At 41.8% G+C, this 20,092-nt stretch overlaps 1 protein-coding gene across 1 annotated transcript; it reads left to right on the top strand.

The window, feature by feature from the left end:
- Window positions 1-4,972: 4,972 nt before the first annotated feature.
- Window positions 4,973-11,146, top strand: LOC308096549 (ninjurin-1; the record flags this gene model as incomplete). Its single annotated transcript, XM_080443966.1, has 3 exons — window positions 4,973-5,119; window positions 6,073-6,313; window positions 11,004-11,146. 3 exons carry the CDS (start codon window positions 4,973-4,975, stop codon window positions 11,144-11,146), a joined length of 531 nt encoding a protein of 176 aa, XP_080300092.1.
- Window positions 11,147-20,092: the final 8,946 nt, after the last annotated feature.

Below are 20,092 nucleotides of genomic sequence, written 5' to 3'. Positions count from 1 at the left end.
TAGAGTGAGCAGGTCTGTCTGTCTGTCTGTCTGTCTGTCTGTCTGTCTGTCTGTCTGTCTGTCTGTCTGTCTGCCTGTCTGCCTGTCATCTTTGGCAAACTACTAGTATGCATGCCCTGAGAAAGCCATGTTTGCTTTGCAGTGTGTAAGGCTGTAAAACTGAAACCCCAACAGTGAATCGTGGATATTAGATTTACAGCTGGGTCGATCCTCCACTGGAGGAGGGCCAGGGTTTGAGGTAACGGAGAGCAGGAGGCTGCATGCTGATGAGACATGATGGATGGATGAATGGATGGCTGGAGAGCATAGAAGTGCTGATGTATAAAGAAAAAGGTAAAAAAGGAAAGACTAAAGAGGGAAACACATCCAGCTGCAGAAGCAAGTTCGTTGGCATATACATTACACACACACACACACACACACACACACACACGCACACGCACACGCACACGCACACACACACAGAGTGAAAGTCAAACAGGGACACGTCGAAGGAACTGAATAATATGTATAATATGTGATCCCACCGCGCCATGTTATTATTGACATTATCTGTTGCAAGTACTTAGAGGTAACACATTTATCATGGCAGATTCCCACAATGATCAGCAAGCCAGAATTGACCATGGTTAGCAAAACTGACTCTAGGCTTTGCTATTATGATGTGGAAAATGTTAGTAAAACGGTGAATACAGTTTTTGATGCGGACAAGAAGTAGAACTGATTGATTTGCCTAGAATATGTCAGTAAAAAACTGTAAAACAAAAACACCACTCTGATATGGTTTAATCAAATCGGAGGTTTGGATTAAAATGTTACGCTGAACCATAATTTTAACATAAAAAAATGAAACATGCGCTGCCGTCAGTGGGATCTTGTAAATCAAAGCCCTGCAGGTTTGCGTACTGTGTTCAGCTGGCAACAGGGTGACCGCCAAGACGGTGATTTATTGTGGGAATGGGCGTGGTGCTGCACCCCTCGGGCTGCTGCAGCACAATTTCATTCATACCTACAGTGCGTACAGTACGTATGATGATGATGGGTGATAGGTTGTGATGGAGGAAGGGCAAGGCTTGAGTGTGACAAACACCACATGGCTTCCTTTAAGCTTCCATCATTCAGGAAGGAAGGAAGGAGACTCTTTTGGTTTTCTGTTAGGAATTCATTACAGACACCTGACTGAAATAATTTGTGATTGAGGATACTACTATTATATTCTATTTTTTATGTCACAGTTGAGGGCTGAGCCGCGCTTGTCAAGGCGGTGCAGAAGATGCGTAAAACCTCCTCGTCCTCCCCTGTCCACACCCGTCCCCACTCCTCTCGCCACCCCTCCTCCTTTGGAAGTCTCATGAGACCATTTCAAACAAGGAATGCACTGTGAATAATTTATCGCAAAAATAAGCATCAAACGCTGGGGCCAGCAGAGAGCAATTGACTTAATGAGGACCTTCCGTACATTTTGGTTTTAGGCTGTCTAAAATAACAATGGATCTGCCGTGGTTAGATGACTGATGAGCTCGCTGCTTCTCATGGGAGACAACAAAAGTTCAGTGCAAATATGTGAATATGGGCTGTGTTCCATGAACTTCAACCTTCACAAAATGTGCATCAAAAGTGGATGTGGTATTCCATAGCCTACTTTGGGGTTTTCAAAAAAGTCATTTTCTTGGTTACCCTTTTGCTCTCACTGTTGAACAATGCGCCAGAATGCACAATACTGCTGAACATACTGCTTGTATGCTCAGTATCTTTATGATACAGTATCTTTAATATAATGAAAATGTTGCAGCTCCTCTGCTGAGAGGAATAGTTGTGAGGTCTGCTATCATTTAAGAAGAACTCAGTATGGTAGCAATATGACATGAGTGGACAACAGATCATATCATCACACTAGGCCTAATATTGTGTACATAAAGAGGGAGTATCGATAAGGCAAGAAACAGCACTATAGATTTGTCAGTAGCTGTAAGGAAAGAGTGAGTAGCCCTACAATGTTTCAGGAATACCTACAGTAACTGCACTTTTAAGGCATGACTTGTGATTTCATAACAGCCATTATCTCATGACAGGGCTGATGACAAGGGGATGAAGGATCATCTTTTCTTTGAAAAGCGTGTGCTCAGTATTTGAATTGGTGACTCTGAAACGTCATGACACTGTACCATTTGTGGCATTTTGATTGTGTAAATTGGTGGCTTGTTTGGATATATTGTGGAAATTCATGTGAATACCAGTTGCGTTACATTTGTGAATGAATTGACCCTGTTCTGTGCATAAAAGCATGGCTGTGCACAGGAAGACAGGAAGACGAAAACTGAAATGATAAAGAAAATAGCCTATTCATTCATAAATGTAGAAACCATTTACAAACCAGAAAATCGATACGATCTAGACACAGTCAAACAAGTGTGCACTTTATATATTAGTTGCAAATTTGGATGGTAACGATTAGATAATCCCTAAGAATCTATACCGATTAACCCGTTAATTAACTCATTGATTAACCATACATTGGGGTGTGGCGTGTGTCGTTCATGGGATAGACGTGCTAGGCATGTCCTAAAACCAGACTTATCTGGAGGGGAAAATGTGGGACCCTGCCAACAAAACAATCTAGCCTAGCCTTTGTATTGAATGACAGTATAGGACAGAGAGTGACTACTTATGAACACTTTTTCCTATGAGGTAATTGGGAAGGTGCATATGTGCATATATGTGCATGTGCCTGCATGAGAGGTCAAGCCAAATTACAAAATGATTAATGATTACATAGATGCTCAGCAAACCAAATAATCTGGCCATGCCTAAATACAGCAATGACTCAATAAGAGAATTAAACACAGCTTGTCAATTTGTTATCACATCAAATTAATTGAAAACATTTGAAACAGCTCAATCAAAATAATTGCTGTAGCCTACAGGCCTGCAAGTCAAGCTCAGCCCTTATCCACACACACACACACACACACACACACACACACACACACACACACACACACACACACACACAGTCACACACACACACACACACGCACGCACGCACACACGCACGCACGTGCACGAGCACACACACACACACACACACACACACACACACACACACACACACACACACACACACACACACACACACACACACACACACACACACACACACACACACACACACACACACAAGGGGATGGTAATTCAGCTGTGCTCTGTTGCAAATTAGAGAGTGCTTTTCCTTTCTCTCTACAAACGCAGCATTTCCGGCCCGTTGTCTCTATTCCTGGATCACAGTGAAAGATGGTTCAGTGCAGTTCTGTGGTTCTGTTCATCACTGATACTCTAAAAGCCAGCTCTCTAGGAGTGGGGTGTTTGTGGAAAACAGTAAGGCTGCAATCTTCAGCAAATATTCTATGCCAGTAAACACCTGAGAATGTTTTATTCTGCTAATGTGGTTCCAATTCAAAGTATTTTAATCATCTTATAGAGTAATCTCTCTTAAATAAACGAGCACATTAAACCTTTCAACCCTGTAGGTCCATTGCACATGGTTCTCTCTGAGTTACTTAGTTCACTGGAACAGACTGGAGATGAGGAAAGCAGTTTCACATGTTACATCAGCATCACTCCTAAGTATTAGAGAGTCTAATACAAGCAATAGTTAAAGCAAAAAAAGTGTAAGAATGCTTTTATTCATACTTACTCATAACATTATTAGTTTGCTATATGTTTTTAAGTTATGATGTTTCTCATCATCTCAACAGATGAGTGTCCTGGGCTGTGGGCTGTGGTCAATTTATCCCAACTGGATTTGGTAATCAACTGTTGGTCACCGACAAACAGGATGTTGTCTAATGCTTAATTTTAGACTATACTCCATGGTACGACAGTGACCTGTGTGTGGGTCATGGGAAGTCTAAAATCAATCTGCACTGGACTCTGTTACACCAGTGGTTTTCAAACTTTTTGTGCCTGAGACACAGCAATGGGCAAGTCAAAATCTCAAGGCATGCATGTATTCATATCCATAAAAAAATACCCTGCATAGCACGTGTTATTACTCGTGTAAATGTTTATTTTATTTACTAATACCAAATAAAAATTTAACCACTTAAACACTATTTCATACTTTCACAAATCAAAATAGCAGATCTACAAGCTCACTTGTAGACAATGCGATGTGTTGTGAGCTTGTAGATCATAATATAACTAGAAAAAGTGCTCCTCAAAGGTCTCCACCAGGTCAGGTAGGTTATTGGGGCCTCCTGGTGGCGCTATAATAGGCCAATGTGAAAAGGGTGCCATTTCTTCTCAGGCCTTTCACGGCAATTGGACGCTGCGTTCATGATTTGAGAAATCAGACAGATCCGTCTTGATCAAATGACTATAGAGATACCGTGTATTTGCGTGATGTTTGGATAAAATCTGTAGGAGTAATATAAACTCTTTTTTGTAAAAATCGGCCTCCTATAACAGGCCGATCTGAAAGATTCATGGCAGAGGTTCTACTCTGGCATCCAGGGAGTGTGTTTGCACAGTTTCGCTGCCACCGGGCCAACGGTGCCGGAGATTAGCTGCTCGCAGACAGACAGACACACGGACGGACACACGGACTGACGGACGGACGGACAGCGTACAAAACATAGTCTCTGCCACGCCTTCGGCCTGGCGGAGACAATAATGAAAAATAATTTGCCGATAATGTCATGCCCAAACTAGGGACACCAAATTTAATATTTTTTAGGGAATTCGCCTCTGTGTTAGTGTTAGGGTTAGGGTTATGAGTGCACACAAAGGGAAATGAGTGCACACAAAGTACTGGATATAGTACATGAAACAAATATTCATAACTTTTTGTATAGTTGTATTGCAATAATAATGCGTGGTTGTTAAAAATCCCAAGGCACACCTGGACTTGTCTAACGGCACGCCACCACTGTTTGTGAACCACTGCTATCACAAGACCCACTGGCAGATGACCATGTCAGCTGACATGAGAGTGTGCAGCATCGACCAGGAGGTGGCCATGGACCGTCCCCGGTGGAAGAAAGCCATAGCAAAGATCCAAATCCAACCCAGTGGTGCCTGGACAGTGGACTTTAAACAGATGATGATGACCCACCACAATGTAATCTACTGGTCTCAGTATCATTCACCACCAGTATGTTTACAAACACAAGATACTGCTTTGACGTGCAGTGTCAACAAATAGTACTATTCAGTGGAATCGGGTGAAGGGCATGGTTCACAAGAACTCAATAGCTATTTGGGACTGCACTTAGATAAGGAATAGGAAGTCAACACACTGTCAATCCTTGCACAGTGCACATGCATGTCCATACCCCATGATCATCAGTAAAGGTCTGTCCGTCCGTCCATACGTCCGTCCGTACGTACGTCCGTCCGTCCGTCCGTCCATCCGTCCATCCATCCATCCATCCATCTATCCATCTATCCATCTATCCATATATCCATACGTATACATATGGTACATACATAATTTACATACATACATACATACATACATACATACATACATACATACATACATACATACATACATACTAATAGTATACATATTCCCCATGTCTTAAAGGCACTGAAAGGGTGTCAAGATGTCGTCTGCCTACTAATGGATCTGTTTCCAAAGGTCATTCTCCCATAATGGGTGTGTGCTACACTAATTAAGTCAGCCTGTATGTTAATAGCCATATCTCCCTTCCTTACTTCCTTCACAGGAAGGAAGGAAGGAAGGAAAACCTTATCCCTGACACTTCATATTGTATGCTATGGAACATCACATTTGATAATGCCAATCAAACATTATCTGATAACCATGTGGGCACACACACCACGTCTGGCACACTTGCACATGGACTACTAGGATGTACAGTACAGTACAGAACCATAACTGTGGAAGACCAGCTGACACTGTACTGTACATATCAGTCTCATATTCACTGTTGACAGATTGTACAATTATACTTATATTTTTTTATATTATGTTATGTTATGTTATGTTATGTTATGTTATTTGTGGTATTTCAATGAGTTTTTGTCCACTCATGTCCTTGTCTTTAGGATTCGCGTACTGGTGACGGGCCCCGCCACAATCAAGCCCCTCTGAATATCAACCACTACGTCAACAAGAAGAGCGCAGCTGAAAGCATGCTGGACGTGGCACTGCTGATGGCCAACGCCTCCCAGCTGAAGGCAGCGCTGGTTCAAGGACCACAATTCTCCTACAACATCACCGTCATCACCCTCATAAGCATCTCCATCTGTCTGCAGATTGTTGTCGGGATTCTGCTCATCTTCATGGGTGAGAAAATTAAAACTTCCCTATGGCTTTTCATAATAGGCCCTGGTTCCTGAATCAGTACCGGTCCGGGACTCAATTTCTATAAGATCTGAATGTTGTTTTTTGAGGCCTACTTTTAGCCCCATCAGCGACAGGGCTCTTAGGATGGCTGTGTCGGTCGGTTGGTTGGTCCCAAACAACATCTTGGAGAAAAAAAGGAAAAAATAGTATAACATAGGGCAAAGTGGTTAATACTGTAAGAATAATTAGTTTAGTCGATTATTAAAAAAATATATTGATTCATTGATATATAACGTTTTAAAATTATGGGAAAAAATGTGCTTCTCGAATCGAAAAAGTAATCGATAGAATAATCGCTAAGAAGACAATCAGTAGTTGCAGCTTTACTGTCCACCTTCACTTGACCTTTTGTGTGTTGTCGTCCTCCTCCTGTCCCTCAGAGCTGTTGTTTCCTTTACCTCAGAATCCCCTCACCATGCACTGTCAAGTCCACTGTCTCCTAACAAACAACCCATTACCTTCCAGACCCTAGCCGCAACCATGGCAACGGCACCTGCCACCAGGTCAGAGTTCACTGGGCTTTAGTGCTGCTGTCAGCACTGGTGGAGGAGGGGCGGGGAGAGAGGCTAGTGCTGCGTCTGCGTGCATGTATGTGATTGAGTGTGTGTGTGCAGATGCGTATGTTTTATGTCAATACATGTACTAGACAGAAAAAAGGCCAATAAGACATGAACCAAAAAAAGGAAGAAAAAAAGTCTAAATTATGTTACATACATAAAGGTCATGTCAAATATGTGTTATAACTGTTATAACTGCCTCATTGTATTGATATTTTCCTTAAACCATGCACCTTATAAAAATATGTTATTCATTTCAACTGAACTTTATTGTCACATTACAGGTTAACAGGTGTAAAGGAGTCGGTGAAATTATTTGTTGCACAAGCTCCCATCATTGCACTTTCAAGAAAGGTGGAACAGAAAAACAGATCAGATTTCAACATGGCAGTGTGAAATATATACATAAGGTGCATGATAGATGCTACATCTGCTGCTCTTTTAGCCACCTCATCTATTTTTAACCATGCACCTTATGTATATATCATGCACCTTACAGAATGTTTATATTTCACATTGCCCATATTGATATCTGACCTCTTTCCACCTGTCTTGAAACAATGCAATGATGGAGCTTGTTCGACACAGAATTTCGCCCACTTCCTTACACCTGTAAACCTGTGATGTGACAATGAAGTTGAGTTGAGGTGAGTGTGCTTTGACTGGACAGCAAATGCTGTGGTCAAGAAACATTCAGAAAGATGCACTAGTAACATGAGTAGTGTTGTTCATTTTCTTTTGACAGACTGAACATCAGGTCAGTAAACCTGTTATTTCCATATTTAGAGAGAAGATATGTAGGCGTGTGAGCGTGAAGTAGACAAAAAAAATACATTTTAGGATAATGAAGAGCCACAACTCTTGCACACAGTAGTTAAAGGGATATTTCACTTTCAAAAAAACTTTGTGTCATTTTATCGTCTACTCAGGCTTTTGTCAGCCCCCCAGATTCAGTATTTACATATTTGATATACATTTTATCAGACACGTCCCCTTCCTATACAAACCCATTATAACTTCAAACTAATTTTTTTACATGTTAGATGGGTCGGCCATAGCTGAGTGGTTAGTGAGCCCGCCTAGGGAGCCAGAGGCCCTGGTTGCCCCAGGTACGATTCCAGGCCAGGCCAGCAAATGTGTCGATGAAATGAAATATGTCCCTGAGCAAGACTCTTAACCCCTAATTGCTCACAGGCCCTCATTGGAAACAAGACCGCAAGGACTTTCATGAACGGACCTGTTAAAGGAATTATCCTATCCTTAGATTCATCAAAAACACCCGTCCTTGGTTCTGGTGACTCACCCTGCCCTCCTAATACGTGAGGGGGCCGTGTTTTTTCATTTATTTTTTATTGGAAAATGAAAAAAGTTAAATACAATAAAAAAATCACACCCTGTGTGAAGTGGGCGGTGTCTTGCTAGCTAATCACAATACTGAATGGAGTCAACCAATCATGTACAAAAGATAAATACATTTATTGAAACACTCTTTATGATGGACGAAACCATAACTTGAAAAAAACAAATACTTGGTTTTTTTCAAGTTATGGTTGCTTATATAGGGCTATGCACATGTGTCATGTGACACTGGCCAATCACAGTCCTGAATAGATTGTGATTGGCCAATCACAGCGCAGGATAATTCTACTAATTTCCTGGGCCCAGATCACAGCGCAGGAAAATGTACATTTTTCCAAATCTCACTTATAGGGGCGGTTTCACCGCCCAAAAATATAAAAAAAAGAATGAAAAAAGTAATAAAAAAAACACGGCCCCCTCGCGTATTAGGAGGGCAGGGTGAGTCACCAGAACCAAGGACGGGTGTTTTTGATTAATCTAACATGTTAAAAATTTAGTTTGAAGTTATAATGGGTTTGTATAGGAAGGGGGCGTGTCTGATAAAATGAATATCAAATATCTAAATAGTGAATCAAGCAACTTAAAAACTGTCTGGGGGGCTCACAAAAGCCTGAGTAGATGATAAAATGACCCAATTTTTTTTTGAAAGTGAAATATCCCTTTAAGTAGTTAAAACTTTGATTTACGTAATTTTTTTTTTTTTTAGAATGTGTACCACACCAAATCTCTTTGCCAAAAATAGTAGATCTAAAGCTCACAATGTGTCGAAACACAGAATATTTGCCTATTTTCGTCAGATGTTTGCCTCTTATAACATGCCCAGAGCAGGGATGCTAGGGTTCAAGTGGTTTTAAGGGGCACCAAATACAGCCGATATGTGCCTCTATGTGTCAGGAAGCTCAAATCCAGTTGGCGTCAAAACGTCCAGCACGTGAGTTATCACACATGATGATGACGCTCTCTCTCACATGCCCCCCTTTGATCATCCATCTCCTGATCCCCCCGCTGCCACAACTATTCAAACAACATGTTTGAATAGTTGTGTCCATCCCTTTCTCTCTCCTCACTTCATACTTCCTTTCCCTCCATCTGCTCAACTATTCTCATACCCATTGCCCATTGTACCCTGCGCCCGCCCCCCCAACGCACACACTTTTCCTCTCTGGTGGCTCCAGTCCTGTCTCTATTGGAGTCAGTGGTGCATGCCGTGAATGGCCTACATACCACCACCCCACCCCACCCCACCCCACAGGCAGGGCAGACACACAGGTCTTTGCACCGTTTAACCTCTGCTAATTTGCCACAAACACACGCACACAGACAGACAGATAGACAGACACACACGCGCACGCGTGCGCATGTACGCAAACAAACACACACACACATGCACGCAAACACACACACACGCACGCAAACACACACTCGCGCATAATCACCGGATCACATCACATGATGGCTGCAATTCACAGATGTTTTTGCCCTGAATTTACTGGAGCAAAACATTGAAAGGAAAAGAAAAAAGGTAGTCTGTGTATTTTGGTTCAGAACATTTATCACTCCTCCATTTTACTGCATATTATATCCATGCACTTCTCTAGGGACATACTCCCACTTATGAAATGTACAAAACAAAACACACACACACTAACTATATTTACCTGCCAATAAAATGAACAGCCATCTGTTTGTCTGCAGTACTGAACGATAGGCAAGTGCTCTCGAAACATTTAGTGTCAACCACTGTTACAAAGATGAGCGAATGCAGTAAGCGTATTTCCCTCTAACCTCTGGTTCCCTCGTCGCTCCTTGCCACATTCATTATTCACATTTATGGGTTCAGTCAGGGACATCTGAGGTCACATACCTATACTACACTCTACACTACACATACTGTACATACAATGTTTCTACATTACACACATCTACAATGTATCTACATCTACACTACACATACTGTATCTTACACTAGCCATACAGTACAGTATATGGTAAATTTACAGTATATACAATGTTTCTACACTACCCGTATACACTACCCAATGTACCCATAAATATGTCACAGTGGGGGGGGGGGGTTCGTCTAAGCTTGCTCGGCGGTGCCTCTCGTGGCTCAAGTCAGCTTCAGGCGGCGCGCCTGAAGCTGACTTCTGTGTTTCTACACTAACCATATATACACTGTTTCTACACTACCCATATATACAATGTTTATACACTACCCATATATACAATGTTTATACACTGCCCATATATACAATGTTTATACACTACCCATATATACAATGTTTATACACTGCCCATATATACAATGTTTATACACTACCCATATATACAATGTTTCTACACTACCCATATATACACTGTTTATACACTGCCCATATATACACTGTTTATACACTACCCATATATACAATGTTTATACACTACCCATATATACAATGTTTATACACTACCCATTTATACAATTTTTCTACACTACGCATATACAATGTTTCTACACTATACATATCTACAGTTTTCTTGCAGTTTACATATCTACACTTTTATTGTCTAAAGGCAACCAGTATGTTGTTAAGTGTAAACATTTCAATTGTGTGTGTGTGTGTGTGTGTGTGTGTGTGTGTGTGTGTGTGTGTGTGTGTGTGTGTGTGTGTGTGTGTGTGTGTGTGTGTGTGTGTGTGTGTACGGCTGTGCGCGTGGCATGCTTTTGTCCACAGTACGATGGAACCTGAATGATGAACACAAACATTGGAGGCTGAACATCCTGGAGGACGTGGCCACAGGTCTGGTGTTCATCATTGTGGTGGTCAACGTGTTCATCACAGCCTTCGGTGTTCAGAGGCCAGACCGCAGTGGCTAACAAGAAACTTCAAAACACACTCAGGTATTCTCCCTAGATTTGTTCAACCACTTAAGCCCAATTTAAAAACATATATCTAAACTATTTAAAATAAAATAGAATATGAATCACTTTTTTGTATAACTGACCCACAAGCTTGAGTGAGTCAGCTATTTTAAAAGTTTTTATTTTTTTTAATAGAATTTTCTCTTTCACTCACTCTACAAACAGGGCTCCTATAGAATTTCATCCAATCAGCAAGTTTCCCGTGCGCTCATCTCATGACCTTACCAGCCTCCTGACCTCTCTACCTGACCTACAAACACACTGACCTCTCGAGGCCCCCGCCGAAACTTCCACTGGCAAACAAGGCAATACACAAGCCGACTGCCGATTGTTTACCACGGAATGCCATTGTGCACCGCTGCCCCACCACTGGAGAGAATGAGAGGGAACAGCGGGAGAGACAGAGGGGTCTGGTGTGAGTGAATAACAGGGACGTTTGTTTATAGAGGCCAAACAGGAAAAAGGAGATAAGAACAACAAGCGTGCACATGTGACATTCACCGTCTGTCTCCTGCCTTGCCTCCGAGTTACCCCGACTCTGAGCACTGTACAGCTGGTCAGACAGGAGTGTGCACGCACGCGCGCACGCACGCACGCACGCACGCACGCACGCACGCACGCACGCACGCACGCACGCACGCACGCACACACACACTATGGGGCTCCATTAGTGCCACGTAAGCACACCCCCTGTCCTGTAATCGTGTACTTTTTTTTTTGTGTTGCACAGAACCGCATAGACGTGTAGTGTACTTTCCCATTGACTCACAATGGGAACACGTGCACGCGCGCGTTCACGCGTAACAGTGCAACCACTGCATCTTGACCTACAGGGTAACACGTCTACGTGTAGATTCATGCGTCTGTAGCAAAGGCACGCGTCAACGCACGCATGATTTATTTGGTCACGCGACTAGGCGAGGCGCGGAGAGATGAGTGGGTGCTGTGCCACCTTGGTGCGCGCTGCGTGGAACGCCTCACCTACCCGTGTGACATAACTGAGCTCTGTACATAACGCATCGTGTGCCCTTGTGACATAACTCTGCCCTGCACAGAACGCCTCATATGCACGTGTAAGTCTTAAAATAAAAAAAATAAAATATTTGTATTAATTAATTCAGTTACCTCTCCTGATATGTGATTCAATTTATGAAGTGGCTTTCTGCAATTACGCACAGAAGGTGCGCTGTCCCTCTCCAAGTCTCCATTCTTGAATCCTGTCCTTTGCAATCAATATTGCATTGATTGCAATAAAATTTAATTCCAAGTCATCAGTAACATATAGGCTGTATTAATTTCTGTCAAATAATCTTTTATTTCAAGGCAATTATAAACTGTACAGTATGATTCCAACATCGGGTTTGGTTGATCACCGCGCCATGCACTCTTCTCGTCTTTTTCCGGAGGTTCGAGGCGATTTTTATATTAGCTAATACTCAGTCAGATCATAACCAAAAATTAAAATAAAAAGAACGCCAGAATCCGTGAAATCTAAGCTTTGTATGTTTATCTGGCCCATGGCTGGATTCTTTCATTATTTCCTGATATGAATGAATTACGCAAGGAATTACGCAATCACGGCGCGGTCGGTGCCAAAAACTCGGCGGTCGTGGGTGTCTTCTAACACTTAGAGCTCTCTCAAATCAAATCAATTTTAAGTTCTTTGGAACCTTAGCTTTTGTTTCGTGTACAGCTCATCACTGTATATTCTATCAATATCCATTGATAAAGCAATTAAGCAACAGCGGCTTTTAAGCAGAGTGCATGGTGCAGGGCATCACCGTACGTGGCTTTGATCTGACACGAATTTGCTTCATTTAGCATCATTGCAAATATATTATCATCAGTAACATGTAGGCCTAGCCCTAGGCTATAGTATTTTCTCTTAAATAATCTTCTATTTCAAGGCAATAAACAGCTGTACAGTATAGCCTATGGTGTCAAATCAATGGTGCCGCTCTGGCTTTCCAACGGGTCCAATTGTGACCATGTTTTCAAATGCCTATATGCTCCCCAAATGCGCCAAGCTCCCTTCCAACAACAATAAACATATGCGTTTATGCCATAGAGGTATTACTTCTGTGTTACATGACTGCAGAGCGCAACAATTATCCTTCTCTCTCAAAAAGGAGAGAGGAAAAACAGAAAGAAAAAAGTAGCGAAACCACATCTCACCTGCTCGTCTAGATAACGATTTCACACATTTTGATACAATTCAAAGTGTTATAGAATCTGTCTCCCATTGGTGTGTTTTTCATATGCGTTTTACAATGTTAATGTAATAGATAATAAACTTTAATCTCATTTAGATTGACCTGGTTAAATACGGGGTTTAATTCATCCTAAGAGCAAATCATGGGAATAAATATAACTGGAAATCAGATTTCCAGTTACTTCATTGTTATGCGTTATTATAGATTGGCTTCTATGGATGGGACAGGTTTTAATTTCGACGCCTGTAGTCATTATGAGTTGTATTATTGGATCAGCACTGCGCTTCTCAGACAATGGACAGACAATGAACTGCTGTGCAAGTCTAACCCTAGGCTGGTGTCCACCATGGAAATAGCCTATTTGGTCGCTTTCATCACGTTGATGAATTAAAGTATATACCAGAACAGCCCTTGCAAAATGTTCATGTGTAGCCTATAGGCCTATTAGATGTTTAGTCCGTGGTCCGCTGCCGGCCTGCCACTTATCTGACACGCACTTGTCTCTCTCTCTCTCTCTCTCTCTCTCTCTCTCTCTCTCTCTCTCTCTCTCTCTCTCTCTCTCTCTCTCTCTCTCCTCTCTCCAAGTGCCTATTCATTCAATGATGATTGATGGGTTGTGATGAAGTCATGGTTCCCCGAAAATTATAATACTATCATGTCTCTCTGTTTTTCTGTCTCGAGATAGACAGACAGACAGTCTGACAGCCTGACAGACATGGCAATCCAATCTGATGGCGAGATGTTCATGTTCCATATTAAGCTATAATGTGACCTAAAAAAAGATAGGCCTAAATATAATAATGTGACCCCAAAAAAGATCAATATAAAATAATTAGACCCTTCCCACATTATCCACACCAATCTTTGAAGGCAACATTTTCATATGTCAATTCAGTGTTTTTCTCCAACAGCCAGCTGCGCTCCTGAGCAGCGCAGCGCGCGCGCACACACACGCACACGCACACGCACACGCACACGCACACACACACACACACACACACACACACACACACACACACACACACACACACACAGTGCACCGCATCAGAGCAGATCTACAAGCTCACAACGCGTCTCATTCGCGGTAGGCTACTTGTGGTCTTGTATATCGCATTAGCTGTAGAATACAACTCTCGTAGACGTATTTATGATTCTGACGTTTTCAATCTACGAGAGTTGTAGGGTTCACCCCCCATGGACACAGAGACTTTCAGCACTATACCCCGTAGACACTCCAAACATGTACAAATACAAAATGAAGGTGCTTCCATGCCCCAAATGTTAACTCTCGCTACGGGGTAGTAGTTTAATGTAATAATCCATATCTTTCAATAAAGAAGTGTTTTAATGCCGTCTATGGCCGAATGCCATTGTTTCACCCTCGCTTACTTCCTGTTTACATTGAGTGTAATTCCGGGTTTCACCAGATGGGCGCGTCACTACCGCCCATTGGGAACTTCCGACAGAATCAGCCACAGTCGGCATTAAACACTTCTTTATTGAAAGATATGGATTATTACATTAAACTACTACCCCGTAGCGATAGTTAACATTTGCTGCGTGGGGGTAAGCACCTTTATTTTCAATTTGTACATGTTTGGAGTGTCTACGGGGCATAGTGCAGAAAGTCCCTGTGTCCATGGGGGGTGAACCCTACAACTCTCGTAGATTGAAAACGTCAGAATCGTAAATACGTCTACGAGAGTTGTATTCTACAGCTAATATCGCATAATGTTAACCACTCGAAACCATTGTGCGACGAAGAACAAAATAATCCTGGCTGGCACAGAGACTTCCCTTGCAACATTTTTGCAAAATTCATGGATTTAAGAACTATGAAGGGTGCACCAACATGAACGTTTCTTTTCTAAAGCATTAGATGGCGGGCCAGAACATAATGAAAGGCTAATTTAAGAAATGGATAGTTAACAAATGTACTGGAACTCCAAGAGTCAAGACAGAACGCCTTATATTTGGCACACATTTGTGATACTCTCACAGTCACAGAGAATGAATCAAAATGTAAGCTATTAGGTGGCATAATAAACCGTAAACAGCGGCCCCCCCCCCCTCCAAGACTGACCATGTAGCAAAGCCTACCGTCCTCATCATAATCATTCAATAATTTGAATGATTTTACTTTTATTCTCATTATACCCCGCAATGCCAGACGTAGGCTGCAACGTCACATTATTAAGCATGATTCATCAGGATCGCTTTGCAAATCCACAAGCTCACACTGCAGCTCAGATTGAATATATTCGGGGCGCAACACCGTTGTCATAAAGTAACAAAGTACATGTACTCAAGTACTGCACTTAAGTACAAATTTTAGGTATTTTTACTTTACTGGAGTATTGCCAATTTTCAGTAGGCCTACTATTGTATTACTTCTACACCCCAACGGCAAATATTGTACTTTTACTCCACTACAATCATTTGAAAACTTTAGTTACTAGTTACTTTGCTATTATCAATTATTATATTATAAAACCACTTTAGCCCTATTTTATAGGCCTACATAGGCTATTTGAAAATAGCCAATCTAATGCATCGCATTGCAACACATTGTGAGCTTGTAGATCTGCTATTTTCAAATATTAGTACTTTTACTTTTGGTACTTTAAGTACATTTTGATACTAATACTTTTGTGCTTTTACTCAATTTTGAATTCCAGACTTTTACTTAGGTAAAATATCTGAGTACTTTTCCCACCATGCACTGACCGTTGTACGTCGAAGCATAAATTGGTCGTTACTGGATGGATTGCAGCTGCTACTTGAGAGAGACAGACTGCTTGAGATCGCTAAACATTAATCTGCTAGTTATCAAGAGAAATGACACTATCCAAAAGTATAAAGCAGGGGTCTTCAACAGGGGGTCCGGGACCCCTAGGGGGTCCTCAGAGTTACTACAGGGGGTCCACCAAATCTTTGTGTGTTATCTTTTTTTTTTTTTTACCTTAACCACTTGAACCCTGGCATCCCTTTTCTGAGGAGAACTTTAGCCAAAAATAGCAGATCTACAAGCTCACAACGCCTTGTAGATCGGCTATTTTTGGCAAAGAGATATATAGGTGTAGAGGGGAAAAAAGAGCAGACCAAGTAAACAAAAAAAGTTTAATCTGAAACACAATTTTATACAATATAGAGGGGGTCCCTGCTTCGTCTCTCTCTCAGCTAGGGGGTCCTTGGCCTGAAAACGTTGAAGACTCCTGGTATAAAGAGTATAAAAGATATGTGTAAAAGATATGTGACAGTGCTGAAAACAGGGCATTTAAAGATGAATTTGGACACATTGGACAGCAGCAGTGCGGAAATTGCGCACCAGAGCGCACTCGCCTATTAGTTTGTATTGGCCAGTGTGCTCATGAGTTTCTTATACCTGGTGTCATCAATGCAAAGCCGTTGTGTTTCATCGGCTACACACTTTTTGGCTGTTTGCAAGCCAAGGAATATAATTTTAGATGGTAAGATGAAGCATGCATGGTACCAGGCAAGTTAGGCTATAAAGTTTAATAAGCATCTTTCAGGTGGGGACATATTCTCTATGGACATTATAGCTATAGGACTGTCAGTCCATATTTTAAAATGAAAATCATAAAATCATTATCAAAATAATGTATTTTAATATAAAACATGGATCACATGATTGTCCATCCTACATAAACAACGTGTGTGTGTGTGTGTGTGTGTGTGTGTGTGTGTGTGTGTGTGTGTGTGTGTGTGTGTGTGGCATTGCGGGGTTCTCTCGGTCCGACCCGCGCCAGGTGTTCCATTCCATTCCGTTTTGCTTTCGCCCTTCTATTAAGTGTCAATGATTTGATTGTTGAAATACGGACAAAACAAATTGTTCTTGCGATTGCTTAGCTCACCATGACAGGAGATGGACCATGAAACCGACACCTCTAGTTCAAATCCGGATGGTAGAATGATGTTCAATTGTTACACCGATACTGTTTTCAAACGAATCTGCTTAATTTATATTTCAATTTCGGTCAGAAAGTTCCCTGTGTGAAATTTGATTTGGTGAATAAATTATTTTCAACTTGTTTGATCAGCCTTTGTCATTTTTGACACCCTGAGAAATAGCATCTTTAATTAGCTGACTAAAATCCTTGGATTCATGTTGGACCTATAGATCAAATCCCAGAGCAGTTGTGTTATATTTCTCCATATTCCTATGAGAAGATGCGATTCCAGAATTTAATTGCAGTGTTCCTGTAAAATAAAAAAAACATTACACTGACTCTCACCAATGAATTGAATATTTGTATCGGGAAACGTCAGAAGACAATGCATATCTGCCAGGGCTGTCACCATTCATGAGTCCATTCTGGAGGCTTGGAGACTCCTAAAAGTTGCTAGAGACACTGATGCCACAACTGGTATGTGGCTGTGGCTTGCGTTGGGTCGGAACTCTGTGCTCGGTGTGCATAAGAAAATTTCTCAGGGAACCCGGTTGTACTAAGCTGGGACACTTGCTGGTGCCGTTTGAGACCCTACAACAGCGGGTCCACATTTGGCCTAGGCTGCTAAAGCAGATCGTTAAGGAAGTCAATGAGTCTTCCTCCACACCTGAACACCTTCTTGGAGGAGAACTGGTCAACAGAGGGCCTGTGGGAGGAGGATATAGACTACGTCTTCCCATGCCTGAAGGTGTCTCCTAAACTGGGGCAGTGGCAGGAGGAGGAAGACACTTTCCTCTCATTCGCAACTCCACATCCTGGCTGGTTTGAGGACTTGGAGAAAAAGGCAATGTATTTCCTATGCGTGAGTCAGTCTCTGCATACCATGAAAATATAGAGGTGGACCGAGCCCAGGTTCTTCACCAAAAGGCTGTTGGCGGGTCGACCGGGGCCGTTGCCTGGCACCCAGTGGCCGGTACCCAGTGACTGCTATATGATATATTAACGGAATAAGGGTAATGTTGTAATACGTGTAATAGTGTAATAATTGTAATGATGCAACAAGTTTAATAGTGTAATAGTGTAATAACATAATAATGGTAACAGTGTAATAGGTTTAATAGTGTAATAGTGCAATATGTGTGATAGTATAATAGGTATAATAGTGTAGAAAGGGTAAAAAGTGTAATAGGTGTAATAGTGTAATGACGCAATAGGGTAATAGTGCAATAGGTGTTATAGTGTAGTGAAGTAGTTGGGGTTTGGGTGGATGTGGGCGGAATTGGGTGAATGTGACCACTTATAACACTATCACACTTTTACACTTATTAACTTATTGCACTATTACACCTGTTCAACTATTAGAGTATTACCCTCATTGCGTTATTACATCTATTACACTATTACACACGTTGCACTATTACACCTATTACACTATTACACCTATTACATATTAAACTTAATGCAATATTACACTATTCCACCTATTACACTACTACCCCTATTGCGTTGTTACACTATTACATTAGTACACCTATTACACTATTACACCTATTACACTTATTGCATTATTACACTATTACCCTTATTGCGTTATTACATTAGTAAGGCAATATCTTGGGCAGTATCATTACACTATTACCCTTATTGCGTTATTACATTAGTAAGGCAATATCTTGGGCAGTATCATTATTTAATAAAGGATTATTATTGTTATTATTATTATTATTACTATTATTATTACCCTTATTATTATTATTATTATTTTATTTTTTATTATTATTACTACGTGTGAATGTACGTGACAGGTTGTAGCGCATGTAGCTTACGCGTAAATGTACACGACGCGTTGCAGCGCGTAACGCGTGCTTACGTGTGAATGTACGTGACAGGTTGTAGCGCATGTAGCTTACGCGTAAATGTACACGACGCGTTGCAGCGCGTAACGCGTGCTTTTGTGCAGTGCACGCGCAGAACGAACGTGTACACACACACACACACACGTAAGAAAAAATCATGTGGTCACAGGAGGCGTCATGCGCCCCTCGTGGCACTAACGGAGCCCCATACACACACACACACACACACACACACACACACACACACACACACACACACACACACACACACACACACACACACACACACACACACACAGTCACACTGTGAGTATTGCTATACTTGTGAGGACATTTTGACCTTTTCCCACCCAATTTCTAACCCTAACCCGGGGTTAGGGGCTGAGTTGTAGCCTACTTAGTTGTACCAAAAATAGCAGCTTTACAAGCTCACAGCGCGTTGAGCTTGTAGATCTGCTATTTTCGGTGTGCACAACTAAGTCTAAATCAGGATACCTGTAATTCCAACCCTAACCTAACCTCTACGTTTATAGGACTTAACCTCTAAAATGCCTAATCCTTATTACCTTTTTACCATAAAACAACCATTTCTCTTGAGGACCAGGATCGTCCTCACATTGTCTATTTGTCAAATTATACAAAAGTACTATACTTGTGGGGACATTTGGCCCTCACAAGTATAGTAATACAAGTAGACACGCACGCATGCACGCATGCACGCACGCACGCGCACATATGCACATATGCACATATGCACACGCACGCACGCACGCACGCACACGCACGCACGCACGCACGCACACGCACGCACACACGCACACGCACACGCACACGCACACAGACACGCACGCACGCACACAATGATGGCAATGAACAGGTATGCATTTTTAATCGCATTCATGAGGTCAGGGCTAGACGTCA

The sequence above is a fragment of the Gymnoscopelus braueri genome (assembly GCF_963280865.1).
Source record: "Gymnoscopelus braueri genome assembly, chromosome: 12".
Lineage (NCBI taxonomy): Eukaryota > Metazoa > Chordata > Actinopteri > Myctophiformes > Myctophidae > Gymnoscopelus > Gymnoscopelus braueri.
Note: the sequence above shows the minus strand (reverse complement) of the source record. Positions and strands in the feature narration are given on the sequence as shown.